Source organism: Typopeltis vanoorti, chromosome 22 (assembly GCF_054136105.1).
Source record: "Typopeltis vanoorti isolate ZY-2024b chromosome 22, IOZ_Tvanoo_1.0, whole genome shotgun sequence".
NCBI classification, from domain to species: domain Eukaryota; kingdom Metazoa; phylum Arthropoda; class Arachnida; order Uropygi; family Thelyphonidae; genus Typopeltis; species Typopeltis vanoorti.
Window position 1 is genome coordinate 24,831,148 of NC_143570.1, and position 20,517 is coordinate 24,851,664.

General features: G+C 34.9%; 1 protein-coding gene across 3 annotated transcripts in view; it reads right to left on the reverse strand.

Moving 5' to 3' along the window:
- Sting (transmembrane protein sting) overlaps window positions 1-20,517 on the reverse strand; it is a 200,996-nt gene that overhangs the window by 120,469 nt on the left and 60,010 nt on the right. For all 3 annotated transcript variants that reach the window (XM_090412036.1, XM_090412034.1, XM_090412033.1), the window contains exon 3: window positions 18,669-18,850. In XM_090412036.1, coding sequence (XP_090268162.1) covers window positions 18,669-18,850 — 182 coding nt within the window. The remainder of the gene's footprint in view (window positions 1-18,668; window positions 18,851-20,517) is intronic.

Below are 20,517 nucleotides of genomic sequence, written 5' to 3' on the forward strand. Positions count from 1 at the left end.
CACACCATAACCACCCAAATGCAGTCCATCGCTCCCATACAGCTCACTTCGTCCCTCAAACTCATTCCACACATTAACAAACTGAACTCCCATCTCCTCACACATTTCAGCCAGAATATCATTCATAATCCTTGCTCTCCGCCTCATTTCACCACAATCATACCTAGGCAACACACTGACCACCCTTCCTGTCACACTATTCTCCTTTATCTTTCCAAGCAAGTTTTCTTCAGGGCTTGCCAATCAGATTTTCACTTTACAACAAATACAAGGAATATAACATGGATCATGTTATATCCCCTCTATTAAATACAAAGATCTGTATTTAAGTTTTGTAGATCTGGAAAATTCATATGAAAAGGTGCCAAGAGAGAAGCTATTCAAAACGCTACAGTTATATGATGTCAATGGGGCATTATATCAAGCAATACTTAGTCTTTATTTGAGTTGTAAGTCAGCAGTTAGAATTGAAGGAAGCACAGGAAGATGGTTTAATGTTACATCTGATGTCAGACAAGGAGGTACATTGTCCCCTCTGTTATTCATTATCTATATGGATCACATTATGAAGGAAAGTGGTATTAAACCTGATATCAAAATTGGAGATATTAATCTCAGCTCTTTGCTTTATGCAGATGATGTTATACTTCTAAATAAATCTGCTAGATTTATTTAGAGTCTGCAAGATTCCTCAACTAAACTGAATAACTGTTATAATATTTATGGTATGAAGGTCAGCAATAACAAGACAAAGACAATGAAAACAGGCAGATGCATTGAAAATATCAACTGCATTGTGAATGGAGAACCTATAGAACAAGTAAAAACATTTTAGCTACTTAGGCACGATTTTTAGTGAAGATAGTAAATTAAATATGGAAATAGACAACAGAATCATCAAAGCTGGTATCACAGGAAGTCAACTGAATAAATTTATATAGAATAAGAGAGAAATTAGTCAAAACACTAAATTAGCAGTATACAATACAGTGTTCAAACCAGTTTTAACCTATGGATCTGAGAGCTGGGTCAGAAGTAAAACACTTCACCAAAGACTGGAGACCGTAGATATGAGAGTCCTGAGAAAGATTAGAGGCGTGAACAGATGGCATCAATGGCAATATCATATTAAAAACAAGACTGATTAGGAAAGAACTTGACATTGTCAGCATCCAGGAATGCATTAGCTTTGCTAAACAGAATGGGAGAGGAAAAATTAGCAAAACAAGTTTTCTCTGCCCAGTTGGCAGGAAAAAGACTCAGAGGAAGACCAAGATAAAGGTGGATTGATACAGTAAAAAGTGCCTTAGAAGAGAAAACTATAAGATCTGATAATGTTGGAGTCTTGACAGGTAACAGACTGATTTGGAGGAAAATTGTAGATAGGAAGTTAGTGATGATATAAACTTTTCATGTAGTACTATCATATCCTGCATACACCGTTTGAGGGTATATGTCAGGAATTTGGTGATGATGGTGACTGAACAACTGTTTTTTTCTTTCTTAGAAATGTAAGTTCTGTAAGGCATCTTTTTCAGAATAAACTGGTTTTGTCTATGTTAAATATTTGTTGATCATGTATCCAGCATCTTCAATTAATTTTATTAATCATCAAGATATTTAGATGCTGTGTCCTGTTTATACTGTGATAGCAGTATATATGTCCACAAGGAGATGTGCTTTACATTATGGGAGATACTAAGACAAGGAGTGTTGAGAGCTTGGCCCACCTTTGCTACGAGTTGCCAAGGGATGTACCACCTTATCTCAGTCCTGAAGATATTTTCAGGTGCAAACTTTGTTTGCTTACACTTGGATAAAGGATTAAACTAAATTTATTATAGTCTAACCGAGTGCAAAATAAGCTTCCAACATCTTTCTCTAAATCCAGAGTAATTTAATAATAAGGTGGTACACCGGTTGGCAACTTGTATAGGTAAATATGACCTCTCCATTGCTTCTGCCTTAGTATCACCACTCTGGGTCTGCCTCCCACTGACGAGACCTCAATAAAGGTCGAAACTGGTCTGGGTAGTGGCTCTACCCTTAATGCATAGCAGTATACATGTCTGCAAGGAGATGTGCTTTGCTTTATGCGAGATACTGAGACAAGGAGTGATGAGAGCTTGGCCCACCTTTGCTACAAGTTGCCAAGGGATGTACCACCTTACCTCAGTCCTGAAGATATTTTCAGGTGCAAACTTTGTTTGCTTACACTTGGATAAAAGATTAAACTAAATTTATTATAGTCTAACCAAGTGCAAAATAAACTTCCAACAACTGGGTATCATTGTACAATTCACAATAAATCAAATATCACATTATTTGAACTGGCATTAATTGCAACTTAGCTGTATTCTGGGTACAAATGACTCAGATGGTGAAAAAAGAAATGCGGACAGAGATCTGAGGAAGCTGTTGGGGGGGGAGGGGAGTAATGGATAATAGTGTTGTTAAGAAAGCAGTTAGCATGTTGCCCAGATATGATAATAGTGAGTGGAGAGGGGAGTCTCCATAGTTCCGTCAGTATAGACAATGCCCTTTGGTTGGAAAGATTGGGTTCAAATCTCATCTAGGATGCAAAGAGCCAGGGCTTTTCAACTGAAGATGAATTAGCCAGTCTCATATGGAGGGTGGCAGGGTTTTTCTCCCCTCAGGCTTTACATCCTGCAATCAGGCAAACCATCCAGGAGAACACCCGCACTTTACATTCAAAGAATACCTTAGGGATAACTACCTCATCCTAGAAGAATGGTTGCAAAATCCAAGGATATTTGGAAGGTTGTGGGCAGGGCACTTAAGTACCTGTTAAGACCACTGATGATGATAAGTGGAGAAAGAGTGATTCATTATAATAACAAGATGGCTGAGCTGTGTGAGCCAAAGGGTATTCAGTTTGTGAAACTATGGAGTGAATTTGCTGGAAGCTGGAATGGTTGTTTTAAGTTCAATGAATTGCATCTGAATGGGTTTGGTGCTGGACATTTAGAGAAAATATTGTTTGCTGAGAAAGAACAGAATCAAGATGTTAGTGTATCAGAGAGAGAGGGAGAGACAGTGTCCCAATGCAATTTTAAGTTGAGTACCCTTACTTTTTTTTTTAAAGGTTAAATCCTTTAAAAAAAATATTAACCTCCCAAATGGCCAGGACATTTATATATGTCCAGCAAAATCTGGATACGATGCATGCTATCTGTTGAAAGATGGATAAGAAGTGCAATTTGGTTGTCATATCCATTAGAAGGTGCGCTAATCCTCCATACTGAAGAGAACACTTAACCAGATTATCTCGCGATCATAACTGCATCTCAGTTGACTATAACAAGAAATGCAGTTCCTTGTTCTATGCTGGGTAACTGGACTTTTAGTTATATTAGATAGACTAAAAATATTGAAATTATTTTTATTTTCTTCTTTTTTCTTGCATACTTTCTTCACTTAAATAGTGAATTATCTTGGAGAACCAATGTCAATTTTAATTTTTTGTGCTAATTTTGTCTAATTGCTTAGTCGAAATACATTTTATTGTTCTCGAAGAACTTAATTCAAAATAATTATTTGAAATATTTTGAAAAAACAGGCTGTCAACTTTCAAGATTTCAAAATCAAGTTTCGTAGAATACTTCACAGATTGCCTGAAGGATGCGCTTTGATGAGTCGGCGTTATAAATACTAATATATGAAAATATTTAAACATATCAAACGTGAAGTGTACATACTGTGAAAAAAAGTATGAAATAAGAAATCAGAAGAAAGTAGATATTTATAATTCAGTACTATGAGCAGTCATAGCAGCAGTTGGGGGGAGGGGATTACAATACTTAAAAACAAACATGAAATTTTAATCAATTCCAGATACAGGACATGTCTCAGATAATTTCATCACATATATATTTATTTATGTTGCTTCCACCAAAGAAAGGTTATTTTACAATGGTAAAGAAACAGTATCATTATTATTATTGAAATGAGCACTCTACAAATAACAACAACAATAATAATAATATGTTTCATTTTTCAAATACAAATCCATTTGAAATACTAGTGAATATAATTTTGCGATATTTTAAAATTAGCCTTGAAATAAGAATGTAATGCAATTTAACGTCTTGTTCATAAAAGCAGAAAGAGTTCCGCAAACAGCAGCAGTATATTTAAATCTGTAAGTATAACAATGTCTCTTGGGGGGGGGGGGACCGTGTAACCCCTAGAAAGCGCGTCCCCTGGGTGGCGGATAAGGGAGCCCACTGTGTGCGTGTGTATGTGCATGCATGCGTGCATGTGTGTGTGTGTGTGTGCATACGTGTGTGTGTGTATGCATACGTGTGTGTGTGTGCATATGTGTGTGTGTGTGTATGCATACGTGTGTGTGTGCATGTGTGTGCATACATGTGGGTGTGTGTGCGTGCGTGCGTGCATGTATGGTGGGGGGGGGTGGTCCGAATATACTGAATAAAGACTCATGGCCATAAGGGGCAATCATCTTGATTGTAAGGGAAGTGGCACTCCCATGGACCCACAAGCTGGATCTATCCTCCTCCTCTTCTACTTTGAGGAAGATCCACTTACTTTAATCTTTCTTATAAGGCCTTATCAGTCAACTTTTCTTATTTTATGACACTTATGCTATTAGAATACTCGAGGGCCATGGGGTCTTTTCATTCTGGCCTTACAACTATGCCCTCTCTATAAAACTTACTATAATTCTTCTATAATCTACACTTTCCCCCTTCAATATACCCTATTCCTCCTATGGGTTTAAATTCAGAAGAAGGCTAGTTCAGAAGCCTTAAGGTAGCAGCCCTACCACTGAACTATTTCATCATGAGGCTAGTCCCCTGACATGAAGAACATAATTCTACTTGTAAGCTGACAGAAAAAGATAATCAGATTGAATCTATGGAAAACGACCCTGGAATGGAAAAGGTAAAACAAAAATGGAAATATAATACACATAGCAAACTGGAATGTAAGAGGAATAGCATACAAAAAAATAGAATTAGACCAACTATTAAATGAAAGAAATTTTAAAATAGCAGTAATCACTGAAACAAAAAAGAAATTAAAAGGAACTATGAGAGCGGAAAATTTTAATGTGATATACTGTGGAGTCGACAGAGACCAAAGAGCACAAGCAGGAGTCATGATTTGGATTCATAACTCCCTTTCAAAACAGTTAAAACATTATAAATTATGGAATGAAAGAATAATAGAAGCTAGAATAAAAACAGATAGAGGCTATTTAACAATAATTGGTTTATATGCCCTAGAAGAAGGAAGAGAACAGGATAATACTGATTTATATAATCAGCTACAAAACATATATAATAAAATAAATGAAAATGATTACGTGATTTAATTTTAGCAGGAGACTTAAATGTAAGAATTTAAGTCTTGCATTTAAGACTTAAAAATTAATAATAATATAGGAATATGTGAAGAACATACTCTAAACAGGAATGGTAAAAAATTGATTGACTTTGTAATTTGTAATAACCTAAAAATAATGATGTCCTTCTATAAACATAAAGACATATATAAATATACCTGGGCAGCAAGAGGATGGAAATCAATATTAGACTATTTTATATTAAATGAAAAGACATCAAAATTTTCACTAGATGTTAGAGTTCACCGAGGATATGAAATAAGCAGTGACCACTTCCTTGTTAAAATAAAATTAAGATTACCACCTAAATGGCTACAAGTAACAAGAACAGAAAGAAAATTTGAAACATTTGTTTATAAAACTAGACTATTGAATGACACAAATGTACAATGGCTATATGAATAAAGAATTAACCAATATCTAGATAAAATAAAACAAAATGAAGAAATAGAATGGCTTAATACAGTGTTTCTCAACGTGGGGCAAATGCCCCACAGGAGAGCAATTTGAATAGTTTGGGGGGCATTAGTAAATGTACATATTTATACTATACTTTTTCAGAACTTGGCTGACTACTATGCTAGAGGGGAGGGGGGCATCGAAATCTTTGAGACGTTGAGGTAGGACATGATCCAAAAAACTTTGAGAAACACTGGCTTAATATAAAAACGATACTAAATGCAGCAGCAAATAAAAGCTTAGGAAAGACCAAAAAATTCAATAAAAGGAAAAAACTGAAGATCTGGGATGATACAATCAAAGAAATAATAAAAAAAAGCAGAATCTCAAATAGCAAACTAATGAAATATTCCAAAAACTTTATTTTAGAAGTACAGAATGGATTTGAAAAACACGATCATGTATAGACTTGGCCTTTTGTCTAAAATTAATAATAGAGAATACAATTTAGAAACACATTGCATTTATTGACTTTGAAAAAGCATTTGATAAAGTTAAAAGAAACATTATTTAACATATTAAAAGAAAGACAAATACCAAATAATATCCTAAAAGCTATCACAGGTATGTATGAAAATAATCAAATACAAATAAGATTACATCACGACCTATCATATACGAGAGAGATAAACCAACGGGACCGACAGGGATGTCCCCTCTCAGCAACTCTTTTTAATATCTACTTAAATGAAATAATAATGAAATGAAATAAAAATTTACATCAAGGAATTAAACTTACTCTTACAGTTAACTTAAACACTCTCCTTTTTGCTGACAACCAAATAATAATTACAAATTCTGAAGATAACTTACAGAAAGCTATTTTAGATCTAAATGAGATAGTCAAAGATTATGGTATGATAATATCAACAGAAAAATCAAAAACTATGGCCTTTAAAGGACAAGATCCAGCAAGAACTAAAATAGTAATAGACAAAAAGATCTTAGAGCAGGCGAATTCATTTAACTACCTAGGATGTATGATCACATATGAAAATGAAAAAGATAAAATATAAAAATTGCAAAATATTTAAAAATAACAGGTGTAATTAACTCTATATTTAAACCAAACCTAGTTCAAAAATAAACCAGACTAAAAGTACACAATACATTAGCCCTACCAGTCTTAATGTATGGAAGCGAAATCTGGACAATAAAACAAAAAGACAAAAAACGATTAATAACAGCAGAAATGAAGTTTATGAGAAAACTGCAAAGTATACCCTATTTGATCACAAAAGAAATGAAGAAATTATGAAAGAATTAAACCAAGAACCAGTAATAGAAAAAATTAAAAAATATAAACATAAATGGATGGAACATGTTCAAAGAATGAAAACCAAAAGATTACCAAAACAAGCCTTAAAGTACAAGCCATTAGGGAAAAGAAAACCAGGATGTCCTCTTAAATGATTCAACGATGACTTCTAAGGCCAGAACAGGCCATGTTAGGCCTAAATCCTTGATACGCATATTTCCATACATCATAGTAGTGCAAAGTAAAATAAGAAGTAATGTTCAAACCTTATTTATTGCAACAAATTTTGTTTAATAGCATTTTTTTTTCAGAATATTTCAAAACAATTGTTTAAAACAAGCGTGGAAATTAGCAAGAAAATAATTTCCACAATATTTTCTGTAACACATTTTCCAAACTGAATATATATATATATATATATATATATATATATATATATATATATATATATATATATATATATAGAGCACACACACACACACATGCATATATATCTTGGAAACAACCAAAATGAGAATTTCCTAATGGAGGAAGCTCCAAGTAACACAGATTCACTCTTCTAAGTCAATATATTAGTGTATCAGAGAATCAAGGTCATAAACATTACAAACCTGCTACAGGTCGTCATTCTCATTATTTTCAACGTTCAGTTGACAAAACTAGCAAGAAAATAATCACGTGCACGTTTTTATTTCAAAAAAACACCCAAAGAAAGTACATTATAAATCACACCTTCATTCTGAAATCTCCAATCAATGAAAAAGAAAATACGGCATATTTTCAACTTATTATTATTATTATCATCATCATCATTATCTGGCATTTTCTTTTAGTACAAAGAAGAAATCGCCACATATTTGGGAAAGGAATTTACAGCTAGTTGGCAAAGTATAGTAAAAGTATAACTTTTACTACAATTTTACACAAAAATGTATGAGCATGCTCCCAAAGTGATTTACATTTGCAACAATTGTCTTTTTAATGGTTTTTGAAAATAAATTATTTCAAAAATCAGCAGGATGAATAGGTGCCCCTCTCCTCCCAATAAAAGCTGAACGCTTATGCAACGCATTATTATTATTATTATTCAAGCCTCCATGGAGTCAAGACTCATCGTGGGAGGTCCTTCTTAGGAAACACAAAGTCTATCATACCACTCCCTGAACTCACTGACCGTTCTTGCTCTCACCACTCTCTCTCAGGCAATGCATTCCATGGTTCAACCACCCTCCATGCAAAGAAACCACTCCTTACTCTCTTGCTCACAGCTTCCTTTTGTAACTTCCAGGGATGGCCCCTTGTCATCGCTCCTTCCTGCTGTTCCACCAAGCGAAAGAACTCTCCAATGTCTACCCTGTAACTGCCACTCAACAGTTTAAAAGTCTCGATCATATCACCTCTCCTGCTTCTATCCACCAAACTCTGAAGTCCACATTCTCTCAGCCAATCCTCATAACTAACATTGTACAGTCCTGAAACCATCTTTGTTATCTGCCTGTGTACCCTTTCCACAGTTAATTTTATCCCTTCAAATCCAAATTTGAAGGGGATAAATTGGGACCAAATTTGAGAACAATATTCTAAGTGTGGTCTGATCAGGGTCATCTTATACAATGGAACGATAACTCTTTTATCTCTGCAGGTCAGTGTCTTTCTCAGTATTGCAGCAATCCTCTGCATTATCTTCACCACCTTTGCAATATGCTCCCTGAATTCCAGTTTTCTATCAATCACCCCCCCCCCCAGATCTCGTCTCTCCTACTTCCTCCAGTACAGCTCCTCCAATCGAGTATGCAGTCTCCCATCGATGGATCCTAAACTTCAAGAGACTTTACATTTTGCTGCATTAAACCGACACTCCCATTTATTTGCCCATCTGTCTAGTTTATTCAAATCCTCTTGCAGGGCTGCCACATCTGCACTATTACTGATAACCCTTCCCAGCTTCACATCAACTGCAAACAATTGAATATCCCTTTGCAATCCATTGACAATATGATTAATATAAAGATTGAATGATACAGTTCCCAAGTACTGAGCCCTGTGGAACCCCACTTGTAACCTTCTGCCTCCTTGATACTGCTCTGATAACTATCAGACAGCCAATCCTGAATCTATTTGACTAACTCAACATTTAAACCTATGTGCTGCAACTTAAATATCAGCTTATCATGTCAAATGCCTTTGCAAAATCCACAAAAAAAAAAAAAAAAAGGCAGTATATGCCTTTCCCTCATCAACTACTCTTGTCACCTTATTATAAAAAGCAATCATATTACTAAAGCAAGAATGCCCCTTAACAAATCCATGTTGATTTTCACAGATATCATTACCCCTCATCTGCCTCAATGCTGTAATATAGTCCCTCACTAATTTCTCCAAGACCTTAACAACTACTGATGACACACAAACTGGCCTATAATTAGACACTTCCAGTCTGCTACTGCCCTCATGCAACATCTTACCTTCCTTCCATTCCTTGGGTACCTTTTCCCGCAGCCAGACTTTTATTGAAGAGCCAGGTCAACGGAGCTGTCAGTTCTTTGGCACATTCTCTCAAAACCCTGGTGAAATGCCATCCAGTCCCACAGCTTTACTGACATCCAGGGTACTAAGTATTTGGAACACACTCCCCTCTTGCACCTCTAAATCCTGAATCTGCTCTATTCTTCTAGTATTAAAACCTTCTTCTCCAGGATGAAATACTCCAATAAAGTACTAATTGAACAACTCAACTATATTCTCTGCATCAGTCACTCTATTCCCATTTTTATCTCGCAATGTCATTTTTCACAATCATTTCTCCTCCTACTGGTCACATAGCTAAAAAATTCCCTAGGATTTTCTTTGAATCATAGTACCAATCTCTTCTCATATTCTAGTTTTGCCTTCCTCACCATACTAGTTACTCTCCTGGCCTGCGTCTTATATTCTTCGTGCATCTGTTCTACACCCCTCTCCTTATATCTCTTCCATAATCTATTTTTCAACTGCAGTTCCTGTTTGATATTGTTTGTCATTCACTTTACACCAAATTGTGCCTGCTTCTTCATTCATGGAATACAGCTTACTACTGCTGTTAACAAATATTCCTTCATGATTTCCAAAGCACTGCACTAATAATATCCTGGCCTTCAAATTCCACCCTCCATGGAACTGCCCTAAGTTGATATCTAAGACTATTATAATCACCTGCCTTATAATTCCACATATGTTCCCTTTTCTTTGATATTCCTGCATGTCTATTTATCTTCCAAGACAAAACCACATGGTAACTCTCTCCAACTGGTGGGAGAGATGTCATCTCAGTTATTATCAACTCTTCTGATGCTATGACCAAATCCAAAACTCTTGAACCTCTTGTTCCCTCTATTACATGTTGCCTAAGACATTTGTCCCTCAAGAATTCTAGAAATTCCACTCCCTTATTACTACATGCATTTTCCTCTTTCCAGGTTATACTGCTGAAGTTAAAATCTCCCATAACAACCATTCTTCTTGCACTTGCCAAGCTCAACTGCCTAAACATCTCCTGACCCCCCCCCCATCCTTTGTACTCCTTGGTTTGTAGCAACATCCTACTAAATATTCTGTCTTGCCCACCTCCACTTATGATAAGTCATCGCTTATCATAAGCAGTACTCCACCACCACGGCTTGTCTGGTGCTTCTGCCAGATCTATACATAGTAGTAAAAAACAACTTGCAGTTTCTATTAAATGTTATTAAAAGTAGTATTCATTACAATATATTTAGTGCATATCCACATTTAATAAACAGTAATATTAAAGTGCGATTTTATTTTATTTTTTCTACTCACTTCAGTGCTCCTTCAAGAAAGCATTCCAATGCAATGCATCGCCTGCTTACCATGTTAAGCTGGCCCTGGGGAGAGATCATGAAGCAGGTTATGGAAGAAGGATATAAGGTTGAAAATGTGATTACAACAAGACAAATTAATGGAATGCAGAAAGGGATGAGGTAGATATGAATGGCAATTGGAATCAAGATCAGGGAAACGAGATTGGTCAGATTGAAGAGAGAGAGAGAGAGGGGGGGGGTGTAGTATAGTAGCTAAAGTAAGAAGTGATAATGTTGGTGGGATGGTCTCAAAGAGAGTGTGACCATTCTATTACTTTTAAAAATGGAGAGTAACAAGGAAGTGCCTTATATCTATTGTTGTTCATTGTAGTGATGAACAACACTAGATATGGTTATAATGACCAGAAAGGAGAAAGAGCTGTGTCTGCAGATAATTATTATTATTATCATCATCTGAGACCTCCAGGGAGGCAAAGACTCATTGAGGGAAAGACTATAAATCACCCAAACCAGCTGTTATACCTTCTCTTAAATTCTTCTGCACTAGATGCACTCACTACCCCTAAAGGCAAACTATTTCACTCACTGCTCTGTGAGAGAAAAACCTAGCTCTTACCCCTTTCTTGACTGTGAAGAAACTTCCATGGATGTCCCCCCTGTGTTCTCTCCCCCACTTTCCATATAACAAAAAATTTCATCAGACACGATAACATCCATTCAAAAGTTTATAAACCTCTATCATATCACCCTTCTTTCTCCTGCTTACCAGAGTGTGTAATCCACATACTTGCAATCTGTCCTCATAATCTAAATCTTATAATCCTGATATAATCTTTGTAACGCTTCTTTGCACCCTTTCCGCAGCTTCTTTATCCCCTTGGGAGACCAAATCTGCACACAATAATCCAGGTATCATCTTATCAAGGCCTTATAAGGAGACAAAATGACTTCCTTATCTCTACATGTCAAGGTTCGCTTCAACATCGCAATTCTCTTCTGAGTTGTATTTGCAACTTTTGTATGTGAGCTTTGAACTACAAATTCCTATCTACCATTATACCAAGATCCCTTGCCTCATCAGTTTCTTGTATCATAACCCCACTAATATAATATGTTGCTGGAAATCTCATCAAGCCAAAGTGCATAACTTTACACAGACTAATATTAAACTGTCAGCCATTTTCATTTGCCCAAATTTCCAGTCTATTCAAATCATTTTGTAAGTGCTTTATATCAATAGCATCCCTGATTGCCCTGCCTATATTCGCATCATTCCTAAACAATTGCACATCTCCTGTTAGATCCTCCCCCAATGTCATTAATGTATAGATTGAACAGCAATGGCCAAAGGACTTAACCCTGAGACACTGGTCACCTTAAATCTAACACATTCCCACCCACTGTATGCTACTTTTTAATATCTGTTTGTCAACCATCCCCTGATCCAAGTCAAGAGTTTATGCAACAACCAATCTTTTCTTCAGGGAAATGGCATTATAACAAGAAGGAAAAGGAGTTAATAAATTCTGTACTTTTTACATATACTAACCATTATTTAATTCATAACAGTACTAACATTAGCAAAAATTTAATTCAAACACTGCATGATTACAGTGCACATTTCACAAAAATGTCTAAAAATTGTCTTCTACCTCAAGAAAAGCAAAAGCAACAAAAACAACCCAATAACTTGATATCACTATTTTCTTGTATGAAAATCAGGAGTCATGAAGATAAGTTCTACCATCTGTAATTGTCATATAATTTGACAGAAAATTTTACAGAATTCAAAAACTGAAAATCACAAAGTAATGCTAATTAAATAACAAGCATCATAATCATCAGCAGCATCACATTCCTTATATGTATCTTCTGGGGATGTAGGGTAGTATTTTCACACATTTCTGACCACAACCCACAATAAAAAATACATTTTATATCTTAACCCAATACATGTACACATGCACACTATATATACAGGGTGATCATAATTAAAGAGGAGGTGTTCAAGAGCCCTGCAGGAAAAAATGTATTGGATGAAATTCACCCAAACTTGGTGTAAATACATTCTGGAATATGGGGTTTTAATTTACAGAAGATAAAAAATAATACAAAAATAGACACCAGGGGCATTTGGTGCTATAGGCATGTGGCGTGGGATTAATTAAGCAGTAATGGGTAGAAGAAAAGCAACAAATTAATTTTTGTGTTCATATAACTTACAGATGTGGTTCAACATTTTCTACAGTAGAAAGCAACAAATCTGCACTGTATTGTCTCTCACACGGTGCATTATTCTGTCTTTCAAGGTTTCTTAATCAGGAACATGTCCTTCATACACTACACATTTCAGATGGCCCCCACAGCCAAAAGTCACAGGGGTTAAGATCAGGTGGCCATGCTGTGGGAAATACACGACTAATCACTCTGTGTTCTGTGAAGTGTTTTTGTAACATTTGCTGTACCAGCAATCCAATGTGAGGTGGTACTCCATCCTGAATTAATATTGTAGAGTCAAGGCATCTTCATTGCTGTAGTTGCAGAACAAAGTTGCACAGCAGCTCTTGATACCTAATAGCAGAGACGGAACAAGTCAATGGTCCTGTCAGGCGAAGTTCTTCGAAAAAGTGCGGACTGATAATAAACGATGCAGTGAAACCACACCACACTGTGACTTTTGGTTAGTGTAAAGGGGTCTGATGGAACATGAGGATTATTAGCAGTCCAAACGCGACAATTATGTGAGTTAGTATACCATTCGCATAAAAATGTGTATCGTCACTCCACAAGATTTCCACGGCCATGCATCATCCATCTCCATTTGAGCTAAGAATGTCAGGGCAAACTGCAATCAAGTTTCTGCATCACTATGTAGCAAAGTTTGAGTACGGGAGATCTTGTAAGAGGAAAACCTTAGCATCTGATGCAGAATTTTCCACACAGTTGAGTATGGCATGTTCAGTTGCCTTGATATTGCCTGAGTACTACTGGACTCTTGTGCTTTATTCATTCTGTGTTCCATAACAGCAGTTGCACCTTCATCAAGTCATTTAGGAATAATCCATTTGCATTCTCATCCTGGTCTCACTGCTAAAGATCGGCTATTTTCAAATTGTAAAATCATTTTTCTAAGATTTGTCACTGAACCTTTTATCCATCAAATGTTAGAATTCTCAAAGTGTGGCATTAGTGTTACCGCATGGGTGATAGTAAAGCTTGATTAGCAATGCATATTCCAGTAAAATGAGATCCATAGCACTTTAGTCTTAGCGGAATGACGCAAATCCATTTCAGCCTTCCTTATATCCACCAACTCATCAGTAGAAACAGTGAGATTATGCAAATATCACTGATTCTAGCATCAATTGTATACTGGTGGCAGAATTTTGTACCTTTTTTTTTTTCCTGTAAATCAAAACCCCTTGTTCCCAAGTGTACTTACACCAAGTTTGGTTGAATTTCATCGAATGCATTTTTCACTACAGGACTCTGAACACCTTCTCTTTAATTATGGCCACCCTCTGTGTGTGTGTGTGTGTGTGTGTGTGTGTGTGTGTGTGTGTGTGTGTGTGTGTGTGTGTGTGTGTGTGTGAGAGAGAGAGAGGCCAAACATATATATATATATATATATATATATACTCTGAAGGGAACAATGCTATAAAACTCCACCAACAGCAAAGGTGGTGGAGTTTTACAGCCTCAAGCGCTCACAGAAAAGGTGAAGCAAGCACCAAGTACATTGTCACCTTCAGAAATCATTATTATAGTACATCCACACATTCGAGACCCTTCAACACTTCTGCGCATGTCAACAGGAGGAAAATCCATTGCAATAATAGGGTAATTAGTCCATATTGTGGGATGAGTTGTTTATTATTACACATTGGAAAATTAACTTCTCTTTTATGACCATTGTAGTTAATTATGTTGCTTGTATAACAGTTGGAAAATTTTACCTATAAAGCACGTGATTTCGTGTGTTGGCGACCAATTCATACGTCCTTCATTTCTTTCTCCCCTCCAGCATGAATCGACTATTCTTGGCAAGACGTCAAGCAGAGATCTACAAACTGTGGGAGAACTATATCATTATTATTACATGACACCTCCAGGGAGTCCAAAGACTCATCACAGGAGGGAATTCTACTCCACTCTGCCACACACATCTCATTGTCTTTCTTGTTATTGTGTGCCCACACTTCATAGAACCAAGCCTAGCAATGTGCCAAGAATAGTCAATTCATGCTGAATGGGAGAAAGAAATAAAGGATGTACGAATTGATCAGTCACCAACATGCAAAATCATGTGCTTTATGCATAAATTTTCCAACTGTTGTACAAGCAAAATAGTTACCACTTTAAGAACTAGAATTTTCATAAAAGAAAAGCTAATTTTCCAACATATAATAATAAACACTCATCCCTGAAATGCATTGATTACACTAATATCAGAATGGATTTTCCTTCTTCTGACATATGCAGAAGTGTCAAAGGGTCTCGATTCTGTGGGCGTACAGTTCTTAACCCTCAGCCCATGTTGGTGGGACTTTTATGTCCAGCCAAAAATTATTGGTTGTAATATCTTTTAGGATGGGACAGGGGTAGCACCATCTGTGATAGTGGTAAAAAAACATTAGGCCAAGCACTACAATGTAGGCTGGTAGTCCGTTAGTTTCAGTTTGTCCTTTCAGGTGTAAAGAGGCCTCGAAGTTGCTGAAAGATAAAAAAGCCACACTGACATGAGCAACGGGTGTCAAATGAAATATTGAGTTTGTGCTCTTTTTCATTTTTTTACTGTCTGGTGATATTTTTGTGCAAAAATTACTAAAAGTGGGATATGTGTTAAAAATTTTTTTACAACAGTTTTAGCAAAAAAAAAAAAAAAAAAAGTTTTTGAAAAATGCTAATTTTTCAAAATTTTTAACTCTAAAAATGGCTCTTCGCAATTCAAATGAGATTGTTTATTCTCTCCGCGAGCGTGAGCCCATTATTTCGAGAGGGAGGCATCCGAAGAAGAAGATAAAGTAGAAGAAGATGAACACTTAGAAACAGAAGAAGGCGATACTTTTTCCACTGATGAAGAAGACGAAGAGAACTTCAAGAGGCCAGTTACTCCAACTGTGGGACAAAGACCTTATATTCAAGGTAGAAATGGTCACAAGTAGTCTACAAATGCTCCGGAAACACATGGTCATCAATCATCGGATATCCGAATGCATTTTCCGTCTCCATCAGGAGATGTGTTAAATATTCGCTGTCCATTAGACGCATGGAGCTTGCTTATAACGGATGATATTTTGAACATTATTGTTTTGTATACTAATCAAAACATTCGATCTGTTGCGAGTAACATAAACAATACATTTTGGATGAATATTATTAAATAAATCATGTAAATAAAAAAAAGTCATGCATTTATACCATTTTTTTACCTTTTTGTGATTGCTGTAAAATTAGCAACTTTCAATTACAAAAATAATTATTGTAATTTAAAGATACGATTTTGTCATTAATTTTGCGTTAATGTACATACATTTACCTACAAATCTAAAAAAAAAAACAAGGGTTTTGGTTTATTACAAGTAGAGATATGAATTTTAAAAATTTTTCAGTCTTTTTCATGCTTTTCCAATGCTTATTTGTTTAAACAATTATTTAAATAATTTTTTTGCTATTGTTATTGATTGTACCATGTTTTGGAATGTATTAACAATGTGCTCTGTGAACACCAGCTTAATTATTCAATAAAAACATCATTTAATAAGCCCCAGACAAAAAGTCACACCGACTTGGTTTACGTTGATCAAAAGCAGTGACATGGGTTGAGGGTTAATTCTCATACTACACACAACTACCATCAACAGTCCACCACCACCAACAATAACAACAGTATAATATTCTGTCTGTAAATTGCGAGTTCTGATGGCCAATTTGCCTGTATGGGATGATAAACCTGAGTTTCCGAGAGGAAAAAAACTATGCCACCTCTGTATGATATTGGGTAACTCGCCTTCAACTGAAAAGGTCATAAAGATTCCTCTTACCATGACAAAAATCAAACTCAGGCCTTTTCCAATCAAAGGGTGCAATGTATTAGGAAATATTTTATTTAATACCTCAGCTTGCCACAATACATAGAAGCATTCATTTTTATTCATAGGAATAAAAATAGTTTTTCCTCACTATGCCTATTTTTTCAGAAGATGAATGAAAATGTCTCTGTATAGTGAGAAATATTTTCTTCTCAACAGATACCATAGTGCAAATGTATGAAAAACAAGTAGTTCTAATTGTGTCTGTACTATACAGTAGGGACATAATCAAAGTGTATGTACCATAGGTCTACTGATGACATCTGGAATGAAAACAATTCAACTCTGCATCATCATGCAGAGTCAGGTCTACATAAATAACTCCCCACAGACAATATACATTTATCATTAAGACACTATTAATTAAAAACATTCAAACTAACATGTCATATATATTTAAAATCTTGTAAATATGTGCACCCATTCTATGCAGAAGGAACGTAATATACTATCAAGCAAGTTCCCTCCTGAAGAGAAATGCAGGATGTAATGCTTGTTATGAATGTGTTAAAGCTTATGAGATATAATGCTTGTTATGAATGTGTTAAAGCTTATGAGATACACTCTGATATTTTCTATTCTATTTTATCTTAAAATCATGTTGGTCACAACCCTATAAATTTATTTCATGGCCCTAACAAATCATGACCTGCAATTTGAAAAAACATGAGAATAATATGATAATATTACACAAAAATTTTATATTATTATTAACTAATTAACCACCCAAACAGATAAAACATATCAAAAATATAACCTTGTATCAATGTTATTACTGACATGTAAACACGTTGAAGCTGGTTCAGTGGCTAATGAAAATTTTCTTCCAAATTTAGTCTCTTATCTGTCAGGACTCCAATATTGTCAGATCTTATATTTTCGTTATTATCAATGGCACTTCTATCTGGATTAATCCATGTAGATCTCGGTTATCGTCTTGGTCTTCCTGATATCCAACACCTGTTTTGCGAACCTTCCTTTCCCTTCTTGGTTAAGTGACAATAACATGTAAGATTAGCTCTTCCCACACATTCCTGAATGCTATCCATATAAAATTCCTTCCATATTTTCATTTGTACTATGATTCTGCCACTGACACCATCTGGTCACTCCTAAGTTTTCTCATATTCTCATATCCGTGGTCTCTGATCAACTGTTTTGCTTCTAACCAGCTCTCAGATCTATCACTTAAAACTGGTTTGGACAGTTTTGCTCTTCATTTTGTAAGGAAGTGTGCATAAATTGGTTAATATACCAATTTATTATAAATCAATATACAAAACCAATAATTATTTTAATATAAAATCATTATTGGTTTTGTTTTATAACATTGTTGAAACAGATAAAGTAAAATTTGGCAGTTGGAGGAAATAAAATAAAATTCTATACCACCATGACTTTTTATTCTCTTCAGTAGTTTCTCTTTCGGGCTTTGTCATAACTAAAAGAAAAATCAAGAAAACCCTGTAAGTGTTTTTTATGCCAGCCATAATAGGAATCTGGTTTAAAAAATTATGATCGAAACCAAAAGAATAGATATTAAGATCTGCACCATTCTTCCAGTGTATACATCACGCAAACAAATATTAAGCCTGCAACTTTTTTACTAATAAAAAATTTTAAAAATCAGAATGATAACAGACACTTACAAACATCCAGATTACACCAATGAGAAGTGACGCACCAAATATTTGGATGTTATTATACACAAATCTCAAGAGATTAAATACATCATTGTTATGTAGCTCATGCTTTAAGGGCCACTCATCAATTAAGAAAAAGCTTCTCTGTAAGAGACCACCAATTCCAAAAGATATCAGCATCACTATCCCTGCAATTAAATTGTATTTATGATTTCCTAATCGACCAGTTTAAAAACTATTTGTGTGAACATTGAAATAAAACAACTGTTTGAATTTTTTTTTTTTTTTGGGTATTTTTAAAATTCAATATTTAAAATACAAACAAGCATTCAAAACTAAGCTTACAAAAATTATAAGTTAACACTTATCTTCTAATTTAAAATAAGTAACAATAATTTGTTATATAGGTGGTCATTCCTTTGTTATATTTTTATCTCTTTTCTTTTCTGATGATAATTTTTTTTTATTCATTAACAAAAAAGAGCCAAAGAAAATGAATATATTTTTTATGAAAGAAGACTGGAATTTGATTGAAATATTTAAATGAAAAGCTTCAGAACTCTTTCTTAGTAATATATCCAACATTATAACACTTGTCCTATTACTCTATATCTGTATTATCATAAAACTTACTTCGCTGCCCTACATCTAATTTGAATTGGAATGACTGCCTATCCTTGTCAAAAATATGGGAAAGTTTGATCCAAATAACACATTAATGTTTTTTATTTTATTTTTTATTTTTAAATAATTAAGGCCAATAGTGATATTTACAAAGATGGATCCTAAGGTCACCACTGGATCCTACATCTATTTAATGATCTGTTTAGTATGATATTATAAATAAATTTTTTTTTTTTTGATGATAATATAAATTATATAATATTTTATAATCACTTTTATGATTAACCTTTTCTTCAGTGAAGCATAATGCTATTAGTGATTTAACATCACGTATATTGTACTATTTTGAATAATTCAATTGTTTGCATTCAACCTTGTAAAAAAAACATTGTTCAGGCCACTGATGATAGTTTGTTAGTTTCAAATTAAAATATTTGAGTATATTTAATAAATATTACTTCTTGTGTTTACATGTAGATAATTTATCATAAAACTTATGAAAAATGGCAATTTATAAATTATAACAGTCCATCAATGATTGATTTTAAAGACATATTCACACATGCTATAGGAATTATAGATTTATGCGCATGCTTCAACAACACTCTTTAAAAACTGACCATAACAGTGTCAGTTCTGGAATAATGAGCATGAAGAGAATTCCACCTGTAATGTCTGGTGAATTGCAAAAAAGAGGTAATGTGATGGAGATCTATAAGATGGTGAAGGATGTGTTTGTACCAAATTAACACAGAAGAAATTTTTCACAAAGTGGAGGGAGAAAGGAGCAGAAAAAGAGTGACCATGCAGTCTTGTTTTGGAAAGTTGCAAAACAAGTGTGGAATCTCAGCCAAGAAAGGGTTTATGTTGAATAAAGCTGGTAATTATGACAGACTTAGGCATCATCTTGGAGCATTGCTGAAGAAAAAATGTCAGTAGTGCATGGGGAAGTGGTTAGATATTGTTTGAGAAATACATCCAAGGTCAGGAGGTTAAACCAAGTGGGGATTAAGTGGATGAGCAGAAATATAAAGCAAGGGCTACAAAAAAAAAAAAAAAAAAAAAAAACAGTGAGAAGAGAATAAAGAAAACCCAAGTGTTTTTCATTATGTAGCCAGTAAGAGAAAATATGACTGTGGTAGGATGACTCTAAACATTGCACATGGTGAGACGGCAATAGAGGCAAAAGAAATGAAAGGGGGACATGAAAGGGGGAAATAGTGGCAATGGT